The sequence below is a fragment of the Thrips palmi genome, unplaced genomic scaffold, assembly GCF_012932325.1.
Source record: "Thrips palmi isolate BJ-2018 unplaced genomic scaffold, TpBJ-2018v1 HiC_scaffold_2, whole genome shotgun sequence".
Lineage (NCBI taxonomy): Eukaryota > Metazoa > Arthropoda > Insecta > Thysanoptera > Thripidae > Thrips > Thrips palmi.
Genome location: NW_023144629.1, coordinates 4,922,134 through 4,942,021, shown reverse-complemented (window position 1 = coordinate 4,942,021; position 19,888 = coordinate 4,922,134). Strand labels below are relative to the sequence as shown.

The 19,888-nt window shown below is 60.2% G+C and overlaps 2 protein-coding genes across 3 annotated transcripts in view; both read right to left on the bottom strand.

Moving 5' to 3' along the window:
- Positions 1 to 1,101: 1,101 nt before the first annotated feature.
- On the bottom strand, positions 1,102 to 2,403 carry LOC117647021. 2 transcript variants are annotated; one of them, XM_034388502.1, is made up of 4 exons: positions 2,288 to 2,403; positions 1,654 to 1,739; positions 1,424 to 1,569; positions 1,102 to 1,351 (listed from the first exon to the last, which is right to left on the bottom strand). In XM_034388502.1, exons 2-4 carry the CDS (start codon positions 1,730 to 1,732, stop codon positions 1,169 to 1,171), a joined length of 408 nt encoding a protein of 135 aa, XP_034244393.1. In that variant the 5' UTR covers positions 1,733 to 1,739; positions 2,288 to 2,403; the 3' UTR covers positions 1,102 to 1,168. The 2 variants fall into 2 exon arrangements, with proteins under 2 accessions (XP_034244393.1, XP_034244394.1); XM_034388503.1 differs by having other exon boundaries at positions 2,168 to 2,305.
- Positions 2,404 to 2,606: 203 nt separating this feature from the next.
- Positions 2,607 to 19,888, bottom strand: part of LOC117647300 (lachesin-like) — an 88,827-nt gene continuing 71,545 nt past the window's right edge. Inside the window, exons 3-8 of the mRNA XM_034389007.1 lie at positions 16,536 to 16,743; positions 15,507 to 15,668; positions 10,607 to 10,735; positions 6,966 to 7,250; positions 6,819 to 6,881; positions 2,607 to 4,350 (exon numbers count right to left, since the gene is read on the bottom strand). Coding sequence (XP_034244898.1) covers positions 4,277 to 4,350; positions 6,819 to 6,881; positions 6,966 to 7,250; positions 10,607 to 10,735; positions 15,507 to 15,668; positions 16,536 to 16,743 — 921 coding nt within the window. The 3' untranslated portion in view covers positions 2,607 to 4,276. The remainder of the gene's footprint in view (positions 4,351 to 6,818; positions 6,882 to 6,965; positions 7,251 to 10,606; positions 10,736 to 15,506; positions 15,669 to 16,535; positions 16,744 to 19,888) is intronic.

Here is a 19,888-nt window from a genome sequence, read left to right as displayed (position 1 = left end):
ACCGGACGCGCGCGCACACACACACAGTAACGAGCTGCAGTGCCGGAGTGCCGCAGAGGACCGGAGCTGGCCAGGGCCGGGCCAGGGCTGCCCGGGGATGGGGGCTAAAGGACCCTGGCCCGCCCGGCCCGCCCGGGAAGAGACAGGAAAATGGCCATGAATTCTTGACGCGTTACGAATTGCATATTAAGTATTCAAGTGATCGCCCGGCGCGCCGCACCGCCCCCCTCCCCCTTTCCGCGCTGACACCAGTGGAGGACACGTCAGTGTGTGGAGGCGAGGGGCCGGATGAATTTCAACCAAATTACTACACGTGTGCACGCACGCACGCGCACTCACAGACACCTACACGCGCGCGCACACACACACCCTCACATTTCCACACACACACGCGTGCGCGAGTTTGCGGTGGGCCGTGCGATATGGGAGTCCGTCCCGAAGTCATTAACACCGTGTTTGCAGTGGGGAGCCGCTTCCGGCCTTGGCCGAGGCGAGGTGTGCGGTTGATCGCAACGCGGTCTGTTTCCGCTCCACTTTTATTTCCGCACCTGGAGTCGCGCTAAATGGGACTCGAACCGAGCGTGTGACCCCACCAATGGATTGCTCTCCGAACGAGGAATCCATTGGTGGGGTCACACGTCCGGTTCGAGTCCTGTTCAGCGACTCTGGAGCTCAAAACGCGTCTGGAGGGAAGGCGGCCTGCGCCGGTCTTCTGGCCCACTGTGCGGCCCTTGTCACAAGAGCGCCGACTTTTCGGCGGGGGTGTTGTTGGTGCGGCAGCGCGGCAGCAGCTTGGCTGGCGGTTTGGAACAACTACGAGTCCGTGACTTCACGACCTATGTCCTCCCCCACCCCTCCCCCCTCCCCCTCCCTGGGGCACCGCGCGCCGAAACCAGTACAGCGCTCCCCACAGTGCTGTAAGAGTGAGTGTTGTGTGAGTGTTGGCGGAACATCGCCCCGCCCCGCCCCGCCCCACCCCTTCCCTCGGCGCCGCTCCCCGCCCCACCCCGCCCCGCGGCCGGGGCAGGCAAGACTGTTAGTTTCATAATCCTCCGCTCCGCCACGCACGGCGCCACCGCCGACGAAGAAACGCACACACCGTTTCCGAAACACAAACAAATTTATTTTATTTGGAAAACACGCAGTCGCAGGTGCCGCAGTGGCGCGGCTAGTAGTAGCAGTGGCACTTCTTGCAGAGGCACAGCCCCCAGTTGTAGCCCCGCTTCGTGCACGACTTCCAGCACCAGCGCAGGTGGCACCGGGGCGGCGGCCGGGGCGTCGTCGGCATGTCGGCGTCCTCGACGTCCACGTCCAGCTCCACGACGAAGCCCCCGGCGTCGTCCAGCTCGGTCTGCAGACACCGACAGTGAGCAGTGCAGTCTACTCGGCGTGTCTCGCGCGCGACACACTGGTGGCGACGTACCTCGTCCGCCTGGTCGTCCGTGGCCAGGACGTCGTTGTCCTCGTCGCGCACCTCGCCGACGGCCACCCGGCGCACCACGTCCACGTCGGTGGACTCCTGCTCCACCTCGCGCACCACCAGCATGGTGCCGCCGCCCGCGGCCATCACTGCGCAAGGAGGCAAGTCTGGAGGAACGCGCGGCGGAAACGAAAAGGGGAACAAAACAACAACAAAAAGAGGGGCGTGCGTACCGTGCGGCTTGGCCCAGCCCGGCTGCAGCGCGCAGAGCGCCGCCACGCCGACCAGCAGCACCGCCAGGGAGAATCGCATCGTCACACTGCCAAGGAAAGGCCGCCGTCAGTTGTCTGTCTCTCTCGCACCCACACGCCGCCCTGCGGCCCGCCCCGTGAGTGCGACAGAGACAGAGAGAGAGGCGGAATGACGGAATCGCTCGGCCGGCCGAACATTTCCTGAATAAAGACAAGTCTGTACAGTGGAGGCACTGCGACGCACCGGCCAGACGGGCCGCTCTAAATCCACATGCAAAAGGCGGCCTGGTTTTGTTGACGTGACCTGCCCAATAGTACAGCCAACCACTCAAAAAAAAAAAAAAAAAAAAAAAAAAAGAAGATTGAGTCAGCATGCTTTACTTTTACATCAAAGCTTTAATCCATGAGAGTAAGCCAGTGTGTCCAAGTGTCCACCACCAGATCGCGCGAGACATGCATTTTGTTAACAACAGTGGACTAGTTTTCCAACACTGACCAACAATGGCCGATGCGCTATGAAATTTCACACTCTCGCTCTTTGGGGAACTGCAGCGGGTAGGCCGTCGCGTTCTCTAAGCCTCACTATACGACGGCTTCTTGTTCACCCTTCACTCACCGACTAGGTTGGCTTCGACGTGATGAACTGTGCGGCCCAAGAGTCCGCGGGGCACTCTGGGGGCAGTCTCGGACTTGGCCGAGGATTTAAAACTGAGGCCCCACCACTCCGCATGACGTGACCACTCCGACTCAGGTCCCCCCCCCCCCCCCCAACTGTATGGTGTGTGTACAGTGCTCACTTAAGGCCGGTCACTCTGGCCATAAATTGTTTTTCTCTCTCTGAGTGTGTGTGTGTATGTTCCCCCTCCATTTTATTTTCTGACCGAAATCTTACCTGTGGAGGATGAGAGGGTAAAACTAGAAAGACACCATGAAACTAATGGGAAATTTGTTTTACTGATTTATTTATTTTTTTGGACAATTTCGAGCAGGCATAATACAAATATACAGCAACTTGGATTTTATTCGTAACATAATTTTTCGTAGGTTTAGTTTTTTTTTACGGGGAAAAGAAGAGTCTCACAAAAAGCTTGCAGGAGAGGTTTATCGGGGTTTCGAAATTATCATCCAAAAACTACTAACAGTTACGTCACCTTTCCTCGCACCCCAGTGGCAAAGTCCACGTGAGTGTTCTTTTCTCTTTTGGTCTGCATCACGTCGTACCCACACTCGGCGACACTATGCAGCAAGCCACAGACAAAGCAAATCAATATTTTGGCACAAACCTGCTAACGACGAGTACGACGCCTAGTTCTGTACATAAAGGACATATTTTATTTACACGAAACGCAATTAATTTATTAATTAACAACCATCATCATGCCGAGTCGTTCATCACAGCGCTAGCTATTGCCACACCCTCACGGCGTTGTATTCCCCACGTTCCCACACTTGAGCAAACTAAACCAAAAACGAAACAGAAATCAAAAGTTACAACAACAACAACAAAAACACATGTTTCGCTCCCCTTCGCGCCGCCTCTATTTACATTGACAGGCCAGTTGTTTCAACTGACTTTTTTTTACACTCCAAGCGACAGCGAGGACATTTATGAAGCGATAGATGTCGACAACGTGTATCCAATCTGTTTTCTACTAGCAAGAGGAATAGAAAGAAGTTTATAAAATACTGTTTGACCGTGAATCACTATAAAGTGCCCCTTCTACGCAAATCACGACTACAGCAAACTTTAGTCGGAAACAAAACAGCGAAATCCGGCCGCGGCTCGGGCCAGGCGACCGCGACAAAAGAAAAGAAAACATTCAACAAGTTAATTTTCTTTAAACTTAAACAGTCTTAGTGCTATACGTTGGGTCTAGATATGTTTCATGAAGGTATACTATGACACAGTTCAGGTGACGATCCTGTTCCTCGCAGGCCAACTGTGAACATTTACTTGAGTAATTTCTGAAATTACTTTAATAAAACGTTTTGGACAGCATCATGTTGGTGTGATTTCCTTGCTTTCTGAAAGGGAAGTACGAAGTACGCACATTGCAGCGTTACACAGGTAACCGGATACATTCCTCACAACCATTCGTATCTTGAAGAGAACCACTTTGACCGTTCCCTGACCACTCGCGGCGCAGCTCAGTGTCGCGCTGACGAATACACACACACGCACACACACGCACACACACGCACACACACGCCTCTCTAGTGCTAGCCGGTGCCTCTAGCCCGGCCCGTTGTCTCTGAAGTCTCTCGTGTCCAGTTCGAGCACTCGACGCACTCGCGTTGGTCCTGAACCTCTCCGAAACGCACACCGTGGAGCGAACCCGCTCTCTGCCGCCAGCCCGGGGGTCTTCTTGGTGACGGGGACGTTGTCTTTTTGCTCGCGGCTCTTCGCCACTGGTAACCACACCAGCCACGCGGCACAAACAAAAACAACACGAAACGTAAGCTAGAGCACTGTTTTCAAAGAGTCCGGCTCGGCCCGTCCCGTCTCGCGATTGGCGGAGCCGCGGAGCCCGGCGCAGCCTCAGCCAATAGCAGCGCGTTCCAGCCGCCGATGACGTCACTCGGCCAAATGGCGGCCAATGGCAGCTCAGTTGAGGACGCCGACCAGCACCGGCAGCCCCACGGCCAGGGCGGCGAACGTGGAGACGGCGACGCCCGAACCTGGAACACGGCAAGGGGAACGCGTCAAGGGGGCTCCGTTCGGCAGCGAGCCACCATGCTCAGAACACCTGCGAGATTTGCAAACGTTTTTTTTTAAGAAAAAAAAGAAAAAAGAATTATTTTTTTTCAAAATTCAAAAAAAATATTTTCTTTGATCGAAGAAAGGTTTCAAAAAGCAATGGTGCGTAAAACAAGAAGCAAAAGGCGTGGAGAGAGACACTGACGAAACATTCCATTTCACACTCTTACAAAAAACAAAACAAAAAAACACAACAATTTGAAATACTGGGCGGCTTTTTGGCGGGAGAGGGAGTACAAAACAGAGTATATCATTAGGCGAATTAGGACGTATGGTCACAGGGCAGCTGCATAAAGCCCAGCATTCCCTTCCTCCTGCTCTCTCTCTCTCTCTCTCTCTCTCTCTCTCTCTCTCTCTCTCTCTCTCTCTCTCTCTCTCTCTCTCTCTCTCCCGCTCACCGCAGACAGAACCACGAGGTTCACGCCAGCGGGAAACGACTCCAATGATTAATCAAGCACGATGCAGAGGCCTTTGCCCCCCCTCCCTCTCTCTCTCCCCCTCCCTCCCTCTCTCCCTCCTCTACACCCTCTTCTTTCCCCTGGCGGCACGTGTGGGCGTGCACCTGCTCCACAGCTTGCTCCACCTCGTATGAGAAATGGTGCGTGGCGCCGTGTCGCGTCGTGTCGCGTCGTGTCGCGTCGTGTCGCGTCGTGTCGCGTCGTGTCGCGTCGTGTCGCGTCGTGTCGCGTCGTGTCGCGTCGTGTCGCGTCGTGTCGCGTCGTGTCGCGTCAGGGGAACAGGCGGCAGCAACAGTGTGCCGCCGACCCGACCAGCGATTCGATTAATCGATTAATCGCTCGCCTCTCCTTTCCCGCGGTTTCTGTACCCGCGTGATGTGTACCGCGGGGAGTGATAGGTCACTAAAGCACGTGACAGGTCACTGAAGCGAGTGACAGGTCACTGAAGAAAGTGACGCGCCGTCTCTGATATTCCGGGTAAGTAACGTGAAAATATTGCGGCATACTATGAGCATTTTCGCGGTTGCTTTGAACCGGCCTCGACTGGCATGTGTGTCAGTTGGTGGTGCATGCATGTGAGAGTGTGCGTTTGCGTGTGTCTGGTAGAGAGAGAGAAAGAGAGGCTGGTGCAGCACGAGCAGCTGTGCGAGAGAGAGCCCACATGACAAAGTTGGCGGTCACGCTGCAGTCCCGTGACCTGTAATCACACTCCGTTTGTGTCGGGCCAGCCGAACCAGCCGAACCAGTGAAAATAAATCAGTTTGCAAACGATGCAATCGTCATACATCCTCCCCCCCCCCCCGCGCACCGACCGCGGAAACAACAAGCCACCACTTACCCGTCACCGCCTAAACTCAACATCAACATACTGTGCCAAACAAAAGCTAGAGTAAACAAACGAGTTTCAAATGGGTGCAAGATTACTGGAACGTGTGTGGGAGTGGAACCTCTCTGTGCAGGGTGAGTGGTGAGTGGGCACCCCAGTGAGATCGCCCGCAGAACTTCTTCTCGTCTGGTCATTTTTGATTCGTTCATCCGAGATTGTCTTTCATTGTGAGAGAAACTGCGGAGTTCTGGCGGGGGTCCCAACAGAGTGGTAGCTACAAGTGCTCTGGGTGCAGACAGTGCGGGGGTGCTCAACACGGTGACATTTCATGCGGCGCAGCGCCACCTCGCGGAAACCTCAGCAAGGAAACCACTTAACGCTTTGATGACGGAAGTGAAAAAGAATTTCAAACGACGGAGAGAACTTGAATGGCGGTCCGGCGGCGGTCCGGCGACGAGGTCGATTGGCTCGCCGCGTGAACCGCGCGGAGCTTGGCCGAGCGTCGGGATTGAGCTGTTAGTTGCTGAGGTCTCCGCCAGGCGCGCTGCGGGGGGCTGCGGGGGGCTGCGGGGGGCTGCGTCCACAAAGTGACACGTACGCCCCCAGGAGGCCCCCCTGGGGGTACTGCCGTGGCATGCCGTACCTGCCGAGTGCGCCGGGGGGCCCGGGGAGGCGCCGGGCTGAGGCCGGGGCCGCGGGGGGCTAGCGGTGGGGGCCCTCTTGGGGGCCAGGGGGGCTATGGTGTTGCCTTCGGCCGAGGAGGTCTTCGTCACCCGGAAACCCGGGCTGAGGGTCACAGGGCGCTCTGGAACAACACGTGGAACAACACGTGGTACAGCACGTGGAACAGCACGTGGAACAGCATGGGGAACAACACGCGAGCGGTGGGCCGGGCAAGAACACAGCGCGAGGGCGGGGGATAACGTCTCTTGTTCTTGCCCCAGAGTAATCGTGGTTTTTCTTTATTCTTTTCCTTTTCGTCCACCAGGTGGCGCCGCATGGGGCGACGCGGCGACGCCCCCGCCTTCTCGGTGTGGTGTGTCGAGTGTCGGGGACGTCCGGGGACGGCGCGACGCGAATCCAACCAATCAGCGGCTAGTCTTACCTTCCTTCGGGGAGCCGCTGCGCACTTCCGTGGCCTTGGGTGCCGAGGACGGCATGGGGATCTCTGCAACAGCGGAACAACCGTACAGCAAACGTGCAGGCTCGACGAAACAACGAAAACAACATGAGCACGGCGACGTGGACTCACCGTAGAGCCGGATAGAGCCCTCCGTCTCGCCCAGCGAGTTCTTGGAGATGCACTTGTAGCTGCCGAAGTCCTTGGCCTTGAGGTCGCGCACCGTGAGCTGCATGTGCGACCGGTACGAGTTCTCCGTGGTGACGGGCGTGTGCTTGGAGGTGGTCAGCACCATCTGGCCGTCGTACACCCAGTAGCTGATGGCGCGCGGGAAGGCCTCCGTGTGGCAGTCCACGGTCACGTTGGTGCCGGCGGGCGCGCCCACCAGCTGGTTGGGCACCCAGATCATGGGCGGGACTGCGGCAGACAGACGGCCAAGGGTCAGGCGGGCGTACAGTGGACCAGAAGAACGGCGCCGGCGGCCAAAACTCCAGACGCGTTTTCAGCTAGGCAATCCGGCATTTGACCGATTCAGAAGTCGTCTTCGTCGCTCTATGGGGCACTCCGTGAGTGCGAGGGAGACAGAGCGACGAACCGCTCTTCTGAATCGCTCGACAGGCGGACGGTTTAACAATTAATTGCCTCTCGCGCGAGGCAAGGACAGAGACAGAGACACGGAGACAGAGACGCATCGGGCTGCCTTGTTTGGCGCGCATAAGGGGGGCGGGAGAGAGAGAAACTCCACTAACTCTTTTTACAAGATGTAAAGACTCCGCGGGGGAGGGAAGCTGAAGTTGCTGTTGTGTGTGTGTACACGCGCGGGTACGTGAGTGTGTGTGCGCGTACGTGTGGGTATGTCTGTGTGCGTACGTGCGTGCCGGGGCGCGCGCGCGTATGTGTGTGCGTGTGAGAGAGAGAGCATGTGTGTTTCTGAAAGAGGCGAGAGGAATGCAAAACGCGCGAAGAACACGAGACAAGCATCCCCCCCACCAGGAGCAGGCCTATCAGTGGGGGAGAAGAAAGGGAGTCAATTTGACAGTGTGGGGGAGGGGCCGCGACGCCGCGACCCGCCACGGCATTCCAAGACCAGCCCTAATTAGGATGAACGCCTGTTTCTCTCTCTCTCTCCCTCTCTCTCTGCGGTAATGTGCTGACACACTCTAACCTCTGCCGCGCTCCGTTGATGCGATATAATGTGCTTACGGTGTGTGTGCGCACTACCTGGCCGCTCACACGTCGCACGGGGAAGATGAGTGGCCTGTTTCTGGGACGTGAGTGTGTGTGTGTGTGTCCCGATCACAATCAGCTTATCTCTATTTCAGCCACGTGGCTCTAATACCTGCCTGGTTGTGCAGTGCTGCGGGCAGACACCCCCCCCCCCCCTTCCCCAGCACGTCTCCGACTCCAGGGTGGAAATTCTTCCCCCTCCCCTTTCGCGCTGCTTGCTCGCGAGACGCCGAGCCAAGCCTCGTTATCGACAGATGCCTGGCGAAATGATGCAAACGCCGACGTCGGTGTGATGACAGAGAAGAGAGTGTTCTCGTCACTGGCTTGCCGGTCCGGCAGAGGGAGAGAGACAGGGCGCGCCTCGCGATAAGGGAAACAAGGCAGAGGAGAGAAAAGAAAAAGAGTTGACGAGGAGCGTGTGTTTGAACCAAGGACTATACGCGCGCGCCGTCACAAGAAGTCGATTAATCGAAACGCTCCGCCGCACACCGCTGCCTCTCTCGCTCTCATGGGGCACCCCGTCGGGTCGCGAGAGAGACAGAGCGACGAGAGTCTCAGCGGAAGCACCCCGAACGGCGTGACGTGGTTTGTGGACGGCCTCGGTGAACGTGCCATAATGATTAAGCCTGATCCCCGGGGACCTCGTGCTCGTCCAGGCCGTCGTCCTGGCCGTCGTCCTGGCCGCCGTCCTGGCCCTCCTCGCCCTGGGCCGCACGGCGGCCCAATGAATCGGATCAGCGGCAATCCCTAGCCAGTCCCCGGCAGAGCCCCGGCAGGGCCACGGGCATGCCGATGAGGACGACGCCGAGCCGCGCCCCGCCCCCGAGGGGACGACGACGGCGTCCTCGGCGCGCGGAGGGCGGCGGACATCCCGCCGCGTGCCGCCGGCCGCTCGGTCCCAGCCCCAGCGGTATACCGCTAAATTTTCCACAACTCATCACTTTTTCATGAACAGTGTGCCGGGCGGGGCAGCCTGGCCCCGAACCATCAATATGTTGCATCCAGATTGAATGGCTGAGCAGCAGCAGCAGCAGTGTGCCGGATAGTTTGACTTATTCAACTCGAAGCCCGGCGTGCTCGGCGTGCCTGGCGTGCCCGGCCCGGCGACGCGGCGCCCCTAAACGGACCGTTCTGTTTTTAGCTCCAGTTTCGCGACGAGGAAAACAAGCAGCCCGCCAGGTCCGCGTCCAGGAGCGCCATCACTGTAATTACATTCTTACGTCGCTGTCGGCGCGGCCAGGCCGGCCGACGCACAGTGGGCCAGAAGGCCGGCGCAGGTGGCCAAAACTCTAGACGCGTTTCGAGCTCCAGAGTCGCTAAGCAGGACTCAGACCGAACGTGTGACCCCACCAATGGATTGCTCTCCGAACTCGGAATCCATTGGTGGGGTCACACGCACGGTTCGATTCCTGCTTAGCGACTCTGGAGCTCAAACCACGTCCGGGATTTCGATCGCCTCCACCGGCCTTCTGGCCCACTGTGCTCTGACCAAGAAGAGCGCCATCACTTATGCACGGCCTCTAATGCTATCTCTCGCTGTCTCTTTCGCTCTGCCGGTCAAACATGCATGCCATAGTTGCAGAGCAGCGCGCCTAGAGGGCGCTGTAACTCGCCTGGCGCGCTGGCGGCGCCCTGGAGGCCCATCCAGGGCCCGGGGGCACGCCTCTGCGCCGTGCCGGCCTTGTCAGAGGAGCGGCCGAAAGTGGCCGAAGTGGCCGAGGTAAGTACACTGGAAAAGGGAGTTGGTCGCAGCGGCCGGAGTAGCTTTTGATTGATGGGGGCCAACCATCCCGATATTGCGCTTCGATGGTGGCAATCGGATGTCGACGACACTGGAAGTTCGTCCGACGCGCAGCCAGCCTGTCGACGAAGTCGATTCCCTGCGACCGATCCTTGCGACCGATCCTTGCGACCGAACTTATTTTCCCGTGTAGCTCGCGCGAGTCGAGTTGAGTTTCGGCCAATGGCGGAGCCCGTCCACGTCCATCGGCCCGGCCTCCAGTCGGCCTCCAGTCGGCCTCCAGGGACGACGCGGACTCCCCCCTCCCCCACCCCCTATTTACCCCGCCATCTTACCGACCCGCCTTGCGCCCGTATCGCCCGTATCCATCCATATTCATCCGCTCTCCGGCCTGATCCAGCGCTGGCCTCCGCCCCCCCCCTCCCCCTCCCGGTCCTAAATCCACCCGCTTGCCTGCCCGTCCCCGTGCAGTGGCGATGGCACACTGTAGCGCCGCCGCGCCGCGCTGTGTCGGTACGTCGACCACCGGGCTGCTAATTGCTATCTCCGTGGAGTGCTTCTCTGCTCGAAGCTGGTGCTTCCGCCTCCACCAGTCTTCTGGCCCACTGTGCGACTGGCAGGGTAGAAAATGGCCGAGTAGGTTTTTTTTCGAATTTCTCTCCCGTGTGAGTGTAGCGACTGCTCCTTCCAAACTCGAGTATGCATTCGGGAAACTTTCTCCCCGCGCCCACCCCCATGACGATGCTGGCTGCTCGCAGTGTACAGTGTGTAGTCCCGCCGCGGCGGGAGGACTCGAAGCACTCACACTCGACGTCCACGGTGATCCTCTTGCTGACGGTGGGCGGCACGCCGTTGCTGGCGATGCACAAGTAGACCCCCATCTCAGCGCGCGTGATCCGAGACAGGTGAAGGGTGTCGCCGACGAGCTCGGTGGCTGGAAAAGACAGAGACGGACGATCGGTGTTAATTGAAATCATTATTAGTGCTGTTATCATGTGATGCGTCTCTCTCTCTCTTCGAACAGCAGACCATTTCCTTCTCGACTCTCTGTCAGTGTTGCCGACGACAGCAAAAAAAAAAAGTTGAATCAAACCGTGTTTTCACAAACACTTACACAATCTGGAGGGCACTCTCATTCGTCGGACAATTATCGCAAAACGACAATCGAGGCGCGAGAGTGCGGGATGTATTAAAAACGACAGCAAGGAAATAAAGTGACTTTCAGAGGGGCGAAAGCAAATGCGGAAAAGCCTTTCACGCTCCCTTTTTTTCCCTTCTTTTTTTTTGCCCCTCATCTTTCGCGGAAATCAATCAATCGACCAATCGTCCAAAACGGCTTCACAATCGTTTCGAAACAAAAGCACTGCGACACGGCGGCTGGCCCGGTCGGCGTCGACGCTCCGCGAAAATACTACAAAGTGCCGCGACGGCGAGGGTAGAGGGGGGGGGGGCAGATATATGAATTCGGCCGACACAAAATGAAGAATTCCCTTTTAATACTCGCGACGCGGCCGACGCGGTACGGCAGGCTTTCGATAAATGATGGCCGAACCGAAATGAAGTCGCATTCATCATCCTTATAGTGAAGGGATTATTTTCTGATAGTCTTTTTCGGCGGGCAACAATCGCCCGGCCGGGAACAATGCATCGCGTGGCCCGCGCTACGAGTGCGAGAGAGAGGGAGCCTCGCCATGGACGACGAGCCGGAGCGGGAGCCGGAGCCGGCCGCCGAGCCGCCCCCGGAGCAGCCCCCGGAGCAGCCTGCCGAAGAACCCCCGGAACAACCCCCCGGACAACCCCCCGAACAACCCCCCGAACAACCCCCCGAACAACCCTCGGAACAACCCCCCGAACAACCCTCGGAACAGCCTGCAGAACAATCCCCAGGGCCGCCCCCCGAGTCATCGCAACCCTCCGAGCCTCCACAACCCTCCGCGACGGTCCCCGTGCAAAGGTTAGCAGGCTGCATGCATAGTTCCCAAGCGTTCCTCAGCGGACGCGCTAAATATGCAACTAGAGTCGCGGCAGATGTCCTCTCGGATGTCCTGGCGCCGACGCGATGGTCTCGACTCGCTCACTCGAGCGGCGAGCGCCTGCGAGGTAGGCACCGTCGCCGTGCTCCACGCACCGCGGCGCGGCGGGACTGCCTACCTCGCAGGCGCCCCGCTGCACCGTTACCATTACCATTAAGGGCTAGACCGCCCTCCCGTTGCAGCTCGAGGAGGTCGAGCGCGTCCACCGCCGCGGCCGCGCAGCCCCGCGACGCCAGCCCCGACACGCGGCAGTCGTTCCTCAACGCCCTGGACACCGAGTTCATCTACTACGCGGCCGCACTGCGGGTCTGTACCGACTGTGAGCTTCGCTAGTCGGCACCACCGGTCGGGAAGGCAGTGGGACTCATGCACTGCCTCCTCTCCGTCCGTGTTCTGGGTCGTCTCGCTAGCCAGGAGCTCTCCCCGCGCCTGGGTAGCCCGGAGCAGCGCGCCAGCCTGGAGCAGTGGGTGCGGCGGCTGTTCAGCCCCGAGTACTGCAGCGAGGCGCTCAAGGAGAAAAGGAACCGGTTGGAAAAAAAAACTGCCATTTTCCCCTCAATTTTTTCTTCAAATTTTTTTTTTCAAAAAAAATTTTTTCTTCAAATTTTTTTTTCAAAAAAATTTTTTTCTTCAAATTTTTTTTTAAATTTTTTTTTACCCCAAAATTATTTTTTTTTTTCAAAAAATTGTTTTCTTAAAAAAAATTTCTTCAAAATATTTTACTACTTTTTTTGCAGCCTGGTGTGCTACATCACGGTGTGGCTGTGCGGCGCGCTGGGCGACGACTCGGTGCTGCCGGAGTGCCCGAGGCGCGGCCCGCCCCCCACGCCGCAGGAGCTGGGGCCGGGCCCCTACAGCACGGCGTCCTGGGAGCTGGACAACCAGTGGCTGCACTTCCTCAAAAGTAAAGTGCAGCGGCGACGCGCCCCACAGTGGGCCAGAAGGCCAGAAGGCCCACTGTGCGCTAGTGCCTGCCGCTGCCTCGGATTTATTTGAACCGGCCCGCAGGCGTGTCCAGCAAGGAGAAGGCCCTGTGCGGCCAGCACCAGGACGGCTGCCCGCCCGACGAGTCCAGCCAGAGCTGGGAGCTGGATCAGGTAGTTGTCCTCTCCATCCATATTCCAGTGCAGGCGTGGCCAGCGCGCTGCCGCCTCTTGTTTACCAATTGAATATTTGGCGCGTGGAGTGATAACATTTGCTCGGCCCGTCCGCCCGTCCGCCGGTCGCGGGAAATGGCGCGTTCGTTAAACTTGCACCGTCGTCGTCGCGCGGTGGGTTTCGCACGCGCGTTCATATTTCCTCTCCGCCTCTGGTTGTTGTTGTTGTTGACGACTGACTGCGTGTCCAGGAGCTGAAGCTGCTGCTGCACCTGTCGGCGCCGCTGCGTCCGCAGCTCGGCTCCCCCGGGGAGCGGCGCCTGTGCAGCCTGTGGCTGCGCTTCTTGTGCTCCGCCACACCGCAGGACTGCCCGGCGTTCAGGAGCCTGCGCAACCAATACGCCAGGGTGCGAGATCAAAGACCTCTCTCCCTCCCCTCCCTCTCCCCTCCGCCCGTCCTCCCTCCCTCCCTCCGCCACAACCCGATTTTATCGTTTTCAGATTTCGATGCGCGCGGCAGGGCACGCCACGCGTTGTAGTAAAGTGACGGGACAGGGCTTGCCGCGGTTTGCCCCGCACGCACGCACGCACGCACGCACGCGCACACTCCGCGCTACCGAAACACGCGGGGCAAATTACTTGAGGGTCGTCGCTACACTGTAGGCGCGCTCCAACGCCAGTAATCCTGCTGGGATCAAAAACTTGTGTAGCTTGGCCGCTCCGCCGCCCCGCCGCTTCGCCGCCGCCGAGTTGGGTCGTAAGGACGGCGGGGCCACGGCGGGCCGCCTCGCCGGATGTACTTATTGGCCGGTAAATAATGGGTATCGCTTCGGAAGGCACTCGGCTTTGGGGCGTCGGGCTCGGCTCGGCAGGGCTCGGTGTTCTCCGAGTCGATACCGACGGCTTTGCAATTAGGTCCAAAATAAAGCCGTCGTAATTAATCATAGTGGGAGACGCGTGCGTGCTTGAGGGCGCCGCGGAGGGAGCAGGGCGGGTGACCTAACCTAACCTCACCGAACGGAACCCGTTGGTTTCGTTTTCGAGAGGAATCGCCAGTGTGTCGCCGCAGCCGAGACGGCGGCGTTGCCACTTTTTCCCCCTTGCGTCTTCTGCCCTATTTTTAGAGTGTCGCGTTACCGGCCCCAGGTGCTGCTGGGATACCTCCACGGCGGCGAGCTTCAGGGCCCCTTCTGCACCGAGCCCCCCTGGGGGCAGGCCCTGCCCGCCCTGGGGGCCCCGGGGGGCTCGGACGGGGTCACCGGGCCGGACGGGGGCGGCGCGGGGCTCGGCGCGGGGGCGGCTGCAGACGAGGGTGGCGTCGGGGACTTCTTGTCGATGCAACCGGTCCCCGAGGAGGGCGCCTTCTGCTACGTGGTGGTGGACGGCGTGGTCCCGGTGGACTTCAAGTGCTGAGCCGGTGCGGGGCGGTGCGGGGCGGTGCCGGGCAAGCACGCCGTCAACACTCCGTTTGTCCAGGGCAAACGGGCACCGCGCACCGCGAGCGGATTTTCCGCGGCTGTCCGATCGTGTCTCCTCGTGTTTGCGTTGACCGGGGCGTCGTCTGCTTTCCAATCGGCATTCCGGCCAGGACATTGAAAATAAATAGAGTGGTAGTTCCCCCACTGCTTGTCCTCGTCCAGGGAACGGCCGCCTGCGGCGCCAGCAAGCGGTCGGCCTCGGCCCCGGGGAGGACCCAGGCAAGGCCAGCAAGTTAAACTAAGTCGCCGACCCGAACTGAACAATGTCCCGCCAGAGCTGCGCGAGGGGCCCGGGCCCGGCCGGAGCCCTAAGTCGGCCCACAGTGTCATCTCCAACACCCCACCGGCTTAGGCCCGGCCCACGCCCTGCCCACGGCCCGCCCACGGCCCGGCCGCCAACTTTTCACGTGCGTGCTGCCTGGCTGCTTTGGCCGGGCCGTTCCCGACAAGTGCAAGTAGTGGCGCGGCGGAGAAGTAAGTCGGAAAGTGGAAGAGGCGGGAAAAAGGCGGGGAAAAGGCGCGCTCTACCTCGCGTCCCGCTCCGCTCCATTTCATCTTCATCACGCTGAAAGTCTGCAAGTCGCACGGCCACCTGGCTGGCGGTGCTGGCGCGCAATACGGCGGCCTGCTGGAGTAGACCGCCCAGCCGCACGCCGCATGTGTCTCGTCCCGAGGCAGAGGCAGACGACACAAGGCAGCACCAAACAGCGCTGTGTAAACGCCGTCCGCGCGTCCCCGGCCGTCTCGGGACCGAATGCAGGCACTGGCTGGGCGGGGCCGGGACGGGCGCGGCGGTCCACAAAGGCAGGCCGGATCCACACGACGACGCACGACGCGCGAGGCGCCCCGCAGCAGCAGCGCGCTCCGTCTCTCTCGCACTCACGGCGCGGCCCGCAGGGGTGCGAGAGGGACGGAGCGAGCCCTGCTGGCCTACCCCAAGCCCCAAGCGCGCGTCGGCGGTGGTCGTCGGCAACCTTTGAGGCGGCCCGGTCCCACGCGGCGTGCCGCCGCCGGGGACACAACACAAAAACAACAACAACAAGAAAAGCTGCGCAAATGGAGATTGCACATCGCCGACGACGAGGAAGGTAACCTACTTTTGTTTTTCCGGTCGAGTGGGATGGGCTGCTGGTCCTCGCGCTTCCATCGTATCCGCGGCTCCGGGAAGCCGTCGGCCCGGCAGGTCAGCGAGATGTTCTGGTTCTCGCGGACCGCCACGGCGGACGGCGTGCTGGCGTCGTCCAGGATGTTGGGCGGCACTGCGGGCAAAACACACACACACATACTCAGAATCAGGACTCGAACCGAGCGTGTGACCCCACCAATGGACTGCTCTCCGAACGAGGAATCCATTGGTGGGGTCACACGTTCGATTCGAGTCCTGTTTAGCGACTCTGGAGCTCAAAACGCGTCCCGAATTTCGGCCGCCTCCGCCGGTCTTCTGGCCCACTGTGGGGCGTACGGTAACGCGCCGTGCCACGGCGTGCCACGCCCGGCTATGGCGCTATGGCTGTATGGCGGCCGGTATGGCGCATGAAGGCGTGACGAGCTTCCGCAAGCGGCGTCCCCGCCCGGCTCGGCACGGCTCGGCTGGCTCGGCTGGGCCTCACCCCGCGGCCCTGCTCCGCTCGCACCGCCACCATTGTCTCCCCTGGCAAAAGTCGGCCGTGCAAGGGTTAGGGCGCGTAGCGCGTAGCGCCGCGTAGCGCGCACTCGTTGTAATGTGTGCCAGCGTCGTCGCACGCCGCGCCGAGCCGAGCCGAGCCGAGCCGAGCCGAGCCGGGCCGAGCCGAGCCGAGCCGAGCCGAGCCGCAAGGTGCATCCCCTTCATAAGCCACCTGCGCTGTGCGCCGGGCAATTCGCAGTTAGGCAATTCGCATGCCGTAGAAACGAGTCAACTTCCATTAAACGTCCCGTCTAACTGGCGCGCCGAACAGCGCAGCAGCAACAACAACAACTGCATCTGCCTCACGGCGGTGCTGGTGCTGCAGGTGCCAACCCCTCCAGCGAGGAGGTCGCACCTGCGGACCGCGCCAGCGTCGGACTAATTAAAACGAATGAAAAAAGAGGAAGAAGAAGAAGGAGGAAAAAGTACTTTCCAGAATTTGGAAGCTGGGTGGACTCACCGACGACTTGCAGGTAGCCGACCTGGTTGATCATGGGGTTGGTGTTGACCTGGCACATGTAGTAGCCGCGGTCCTCCTGCTGCACCTGGTTGACGTGCAGCCGCCACGTCTTCTGGTTGTCGTGCGACACGCTGAAGCGGCTGATGCGCGCGATCACGTGCCGGTGGATGGTGAGGATCATCTGGCGGTCGATGTGGATCCACGCCACCTGCAATCAGGGAGCGCAGCGAGCCGTCAGCGGGTTAAGCGAGCACCATGACGGAGTGCCTGCGATCCGTTATGCGGGGTCCCGATGAACTGTCGCCGCTGTCTCGGGGGGTAAAAATATTCCCCCCTCGAGTTTGTTTTGGCGCTGCTGATCCGTGACTTGGGCGACATGTTTCCGCCACGGCGCGGCGCGCATCCCCGAAGAGCGCTCGTGCATGGCGCGCGGCCGTACAGTGGGCCAGAAGACCGGTGGCGGCGGCCAAAACTCTAGACGCGTTTTGAGCTCCAGAGTCGCTAAATGGGACTCGAAGCGAACGTGTGACCCCACCAATGGATTGGTCTCCGAAAGACGAATCCATTGGTGGGGTCACACGTTCGGTTCGAGTCCCATTAAGCGACTTTGGAGCTCAAAACGCGTCTAGAATATTTGCCGCCTCCACCGGTCTTCTGGCCCACTGTACGGCCGGGGCGTGTGTCAACATTGTGCATTGGCTGGTGAAATTCACAATTTGGCTTCCATCAGAATCGAATCCGGCCCGAGCCAAGCGGAGCCAAGGGACTGCGGCCCGCGCGGTTCGCTTGGCTCGCGCGTGCGTACCAGAGAGAGAGACACAGAGAGAGAGAGAGAGAGAGAGAGAGAGAGAGAGAGAGAGAGAGAGAGAGAGAGAGAGGAGAGAGAGAGAGAGAGAGACACGTGGTCGCATGGTGAGCCCCACGGAATGCGCGCGCGGTTTTGGCGTTTTCTTGTTTTCGCTTCCCGGTTGGCAACATTGGCCGATCGGATTGGCGCGTACCGCAGCGCGGGGCGCGCGGACAGGCCGGGCAACACGACGACAAACACGACAATGTCATGCGGCTCGCTCTGCAGCGTCTGCAACGCGCGGCACGCCCTGACGGGGCGCCGCGGCTCTTTCGCCGAACCGGCAGACAAGTTTCCTCGCGTTCCCTCGCACACCGAACAACAAGCAACTGCAACGCTTTTTATTTCATTCTATCGGGAGAGCAGCCCTTTGGTCTTTTATAGTGTGCACACGTAGCGGCGCGTAGCGGGCGGCTCCTCGGCGCCTCTCCCACGGCGCTCGGAAAACCTCGCGAAAGCCGACCTCTTCCAAGGCCGTCGCGCATTAATTCAGACCTCCTTTTTTTGCGGTGTATGACCCGCCCAGGAAATTGTCGCTCGTGCGTTCGGTGTTGAGAGTGCTCGCGGCACAGTGGGCCAGAAGACCGGTGAAGGCGGCCGAAACCCAGGGCGCGTTTAGAGCTCCAGAGTCGCTAAAAGGGACTCGAACCGAGCGCGTGACCCCACCAATGGATTCCTCGTTCGGAGAGCAATCCATTGGTGGGGTCACACGTTCCTTTCGAGTCCTGTTTAGCGACTCTGGAGCTCAAAACGCGTCTCGAGTTTCGGCCGCCCACCGTGCGCGGGCGTGGTTGAGTTTGCCCACTCCACGCACGCGGCGCGCGTTGCGGGGCTTAGCGCGCTGCCGTGGCCCACGCTCCGCCACCGGACGGCCGGGGCCGAGGCCGGGGCGCCCTCAAGTGCCCCAAGTACCCGGAGAAGCGCACCACGGCATCACGAATAGCCTCATAAGCACGGCACTGCCAGGGCGGCCAGGGCGTCCAGGGCACTGCGGAGTCGTAGTACGTGTCTTCAATACCCGACGCGGCCCGTCCCGCCCCGGGCATGCCTTATTAAAAAAAAACTTCCGCCATAACGGGCAAGTTTTAATCACGTATAAATGAATCGTAAAGAAGTTGCCAAGTGGCTGGCCGGGGCGGTGGCGGCGGTGGCGGCCACTGCAAGCCTTTCCCAACGCACCGTGCGGAATCGACTTTCGAAAAAATGAAAATTCCAAGTCAATCGCGGGGAAAAAAATGTTTTTTTTTTCTCGCCGGTCTTGAAGGAAAGCCGCGGTGATGTAGTGTGGGAAGGGCTTGAAGGGCGCGGCCTGGCGGAGGGCTCCGCGGCCCGGCCCACCACATGTCGCTGTCCCCGTCGCTCCCGCGGCACGGCCAGGCACGGCGTGAGTCCGGCACACAGCCCAGGGCCAGGCACGGCCAGGCACGGCCAGGCACGGCCAGGCGGAGGGCCCCGTTTACATAGAGAACCTAATCTGCTCTCCGGGGCCACGGGGCCATACACGTCTGGAGGCAGGCACCCGCCAGGCGGGCAGGCAGGCGGGACTGCGAGCAGTGGGACGAGTGGCCTAATCAGGTGGGGGAGCGTTTCGAGGGCCGCACCGCGCAGGACGATTCCGAATCCTGCTTCCGTCGCTCTGTCTCTCTCGCACCCACGGGGTGCCCCGCACGGGTGCGAGAGAGACAGAGCGACGAAAGCGACTCTCGGAATCAGTCTGCAGGCCGCACGGCCGCACGGCCGCACCACGCAGCGGCAGGACTATACGGAGATCGGGAATATTTCCGCGTACTCCGCCCAATACACGACTTTCCCTCTCTTGTTTTCCGAACAAAGGCTGCCGAGCGCCACCGGCGCTGGGCCGCGCGTGGGAGAGAGAGAGAGAGAGAGAGACAGAGAGAGAGAGACAGAGAGAGAGAGACAGAGAGAGAGAGACAGAGAGAGACAGACGGAGAGGGACCGCGCAGGCTAATCGGACTCAAGCCAAACCGCCCGCGGCGCCGCGGACAGTTTCTCATACGCAGAGTGGAGGGCTCCCCGTGCCGCCGTGGTTCGGATTTGCGTTCCAGTCGTTTTCCTCGCCTGGATTCCGCGGCAAAAGAGAGACGGGCGGTGAAGCGCAAGGTGGCAGGTTCGACACCGGCTAGTGTCCCCCTTTTTTTTTTGCTTGGTTGGTTTGCGGTGCACTTTAAAGGTGGCAGCGTCGTTTTTGACACGCGGGCCTCCGGCGAGCGATCGAGCGGCTTACAGTGGAGTCTCGCTTCGCTACGGTGTGGCGGCCATGCTGCTGCGGCAGTCCTGCTGGCAGTCCTGCTGCGGTGGCGGCTGCGGCAAAGGTTCCTGCTTGCGGCGTGCCGAGCGGTGCCGAGCGGTGCCGAGCGCCGGGGATGCAGCTAACGACCTCTGTGGCTTAGTGGGGGCCTAGCGGCGGGGCGGGGGGGGGGGCGGGGGGGGGGGCGGGGCGAGGCGGGGGGGCCACACAGAGTAAGTTGAGCCCGGGGCGCGGTGG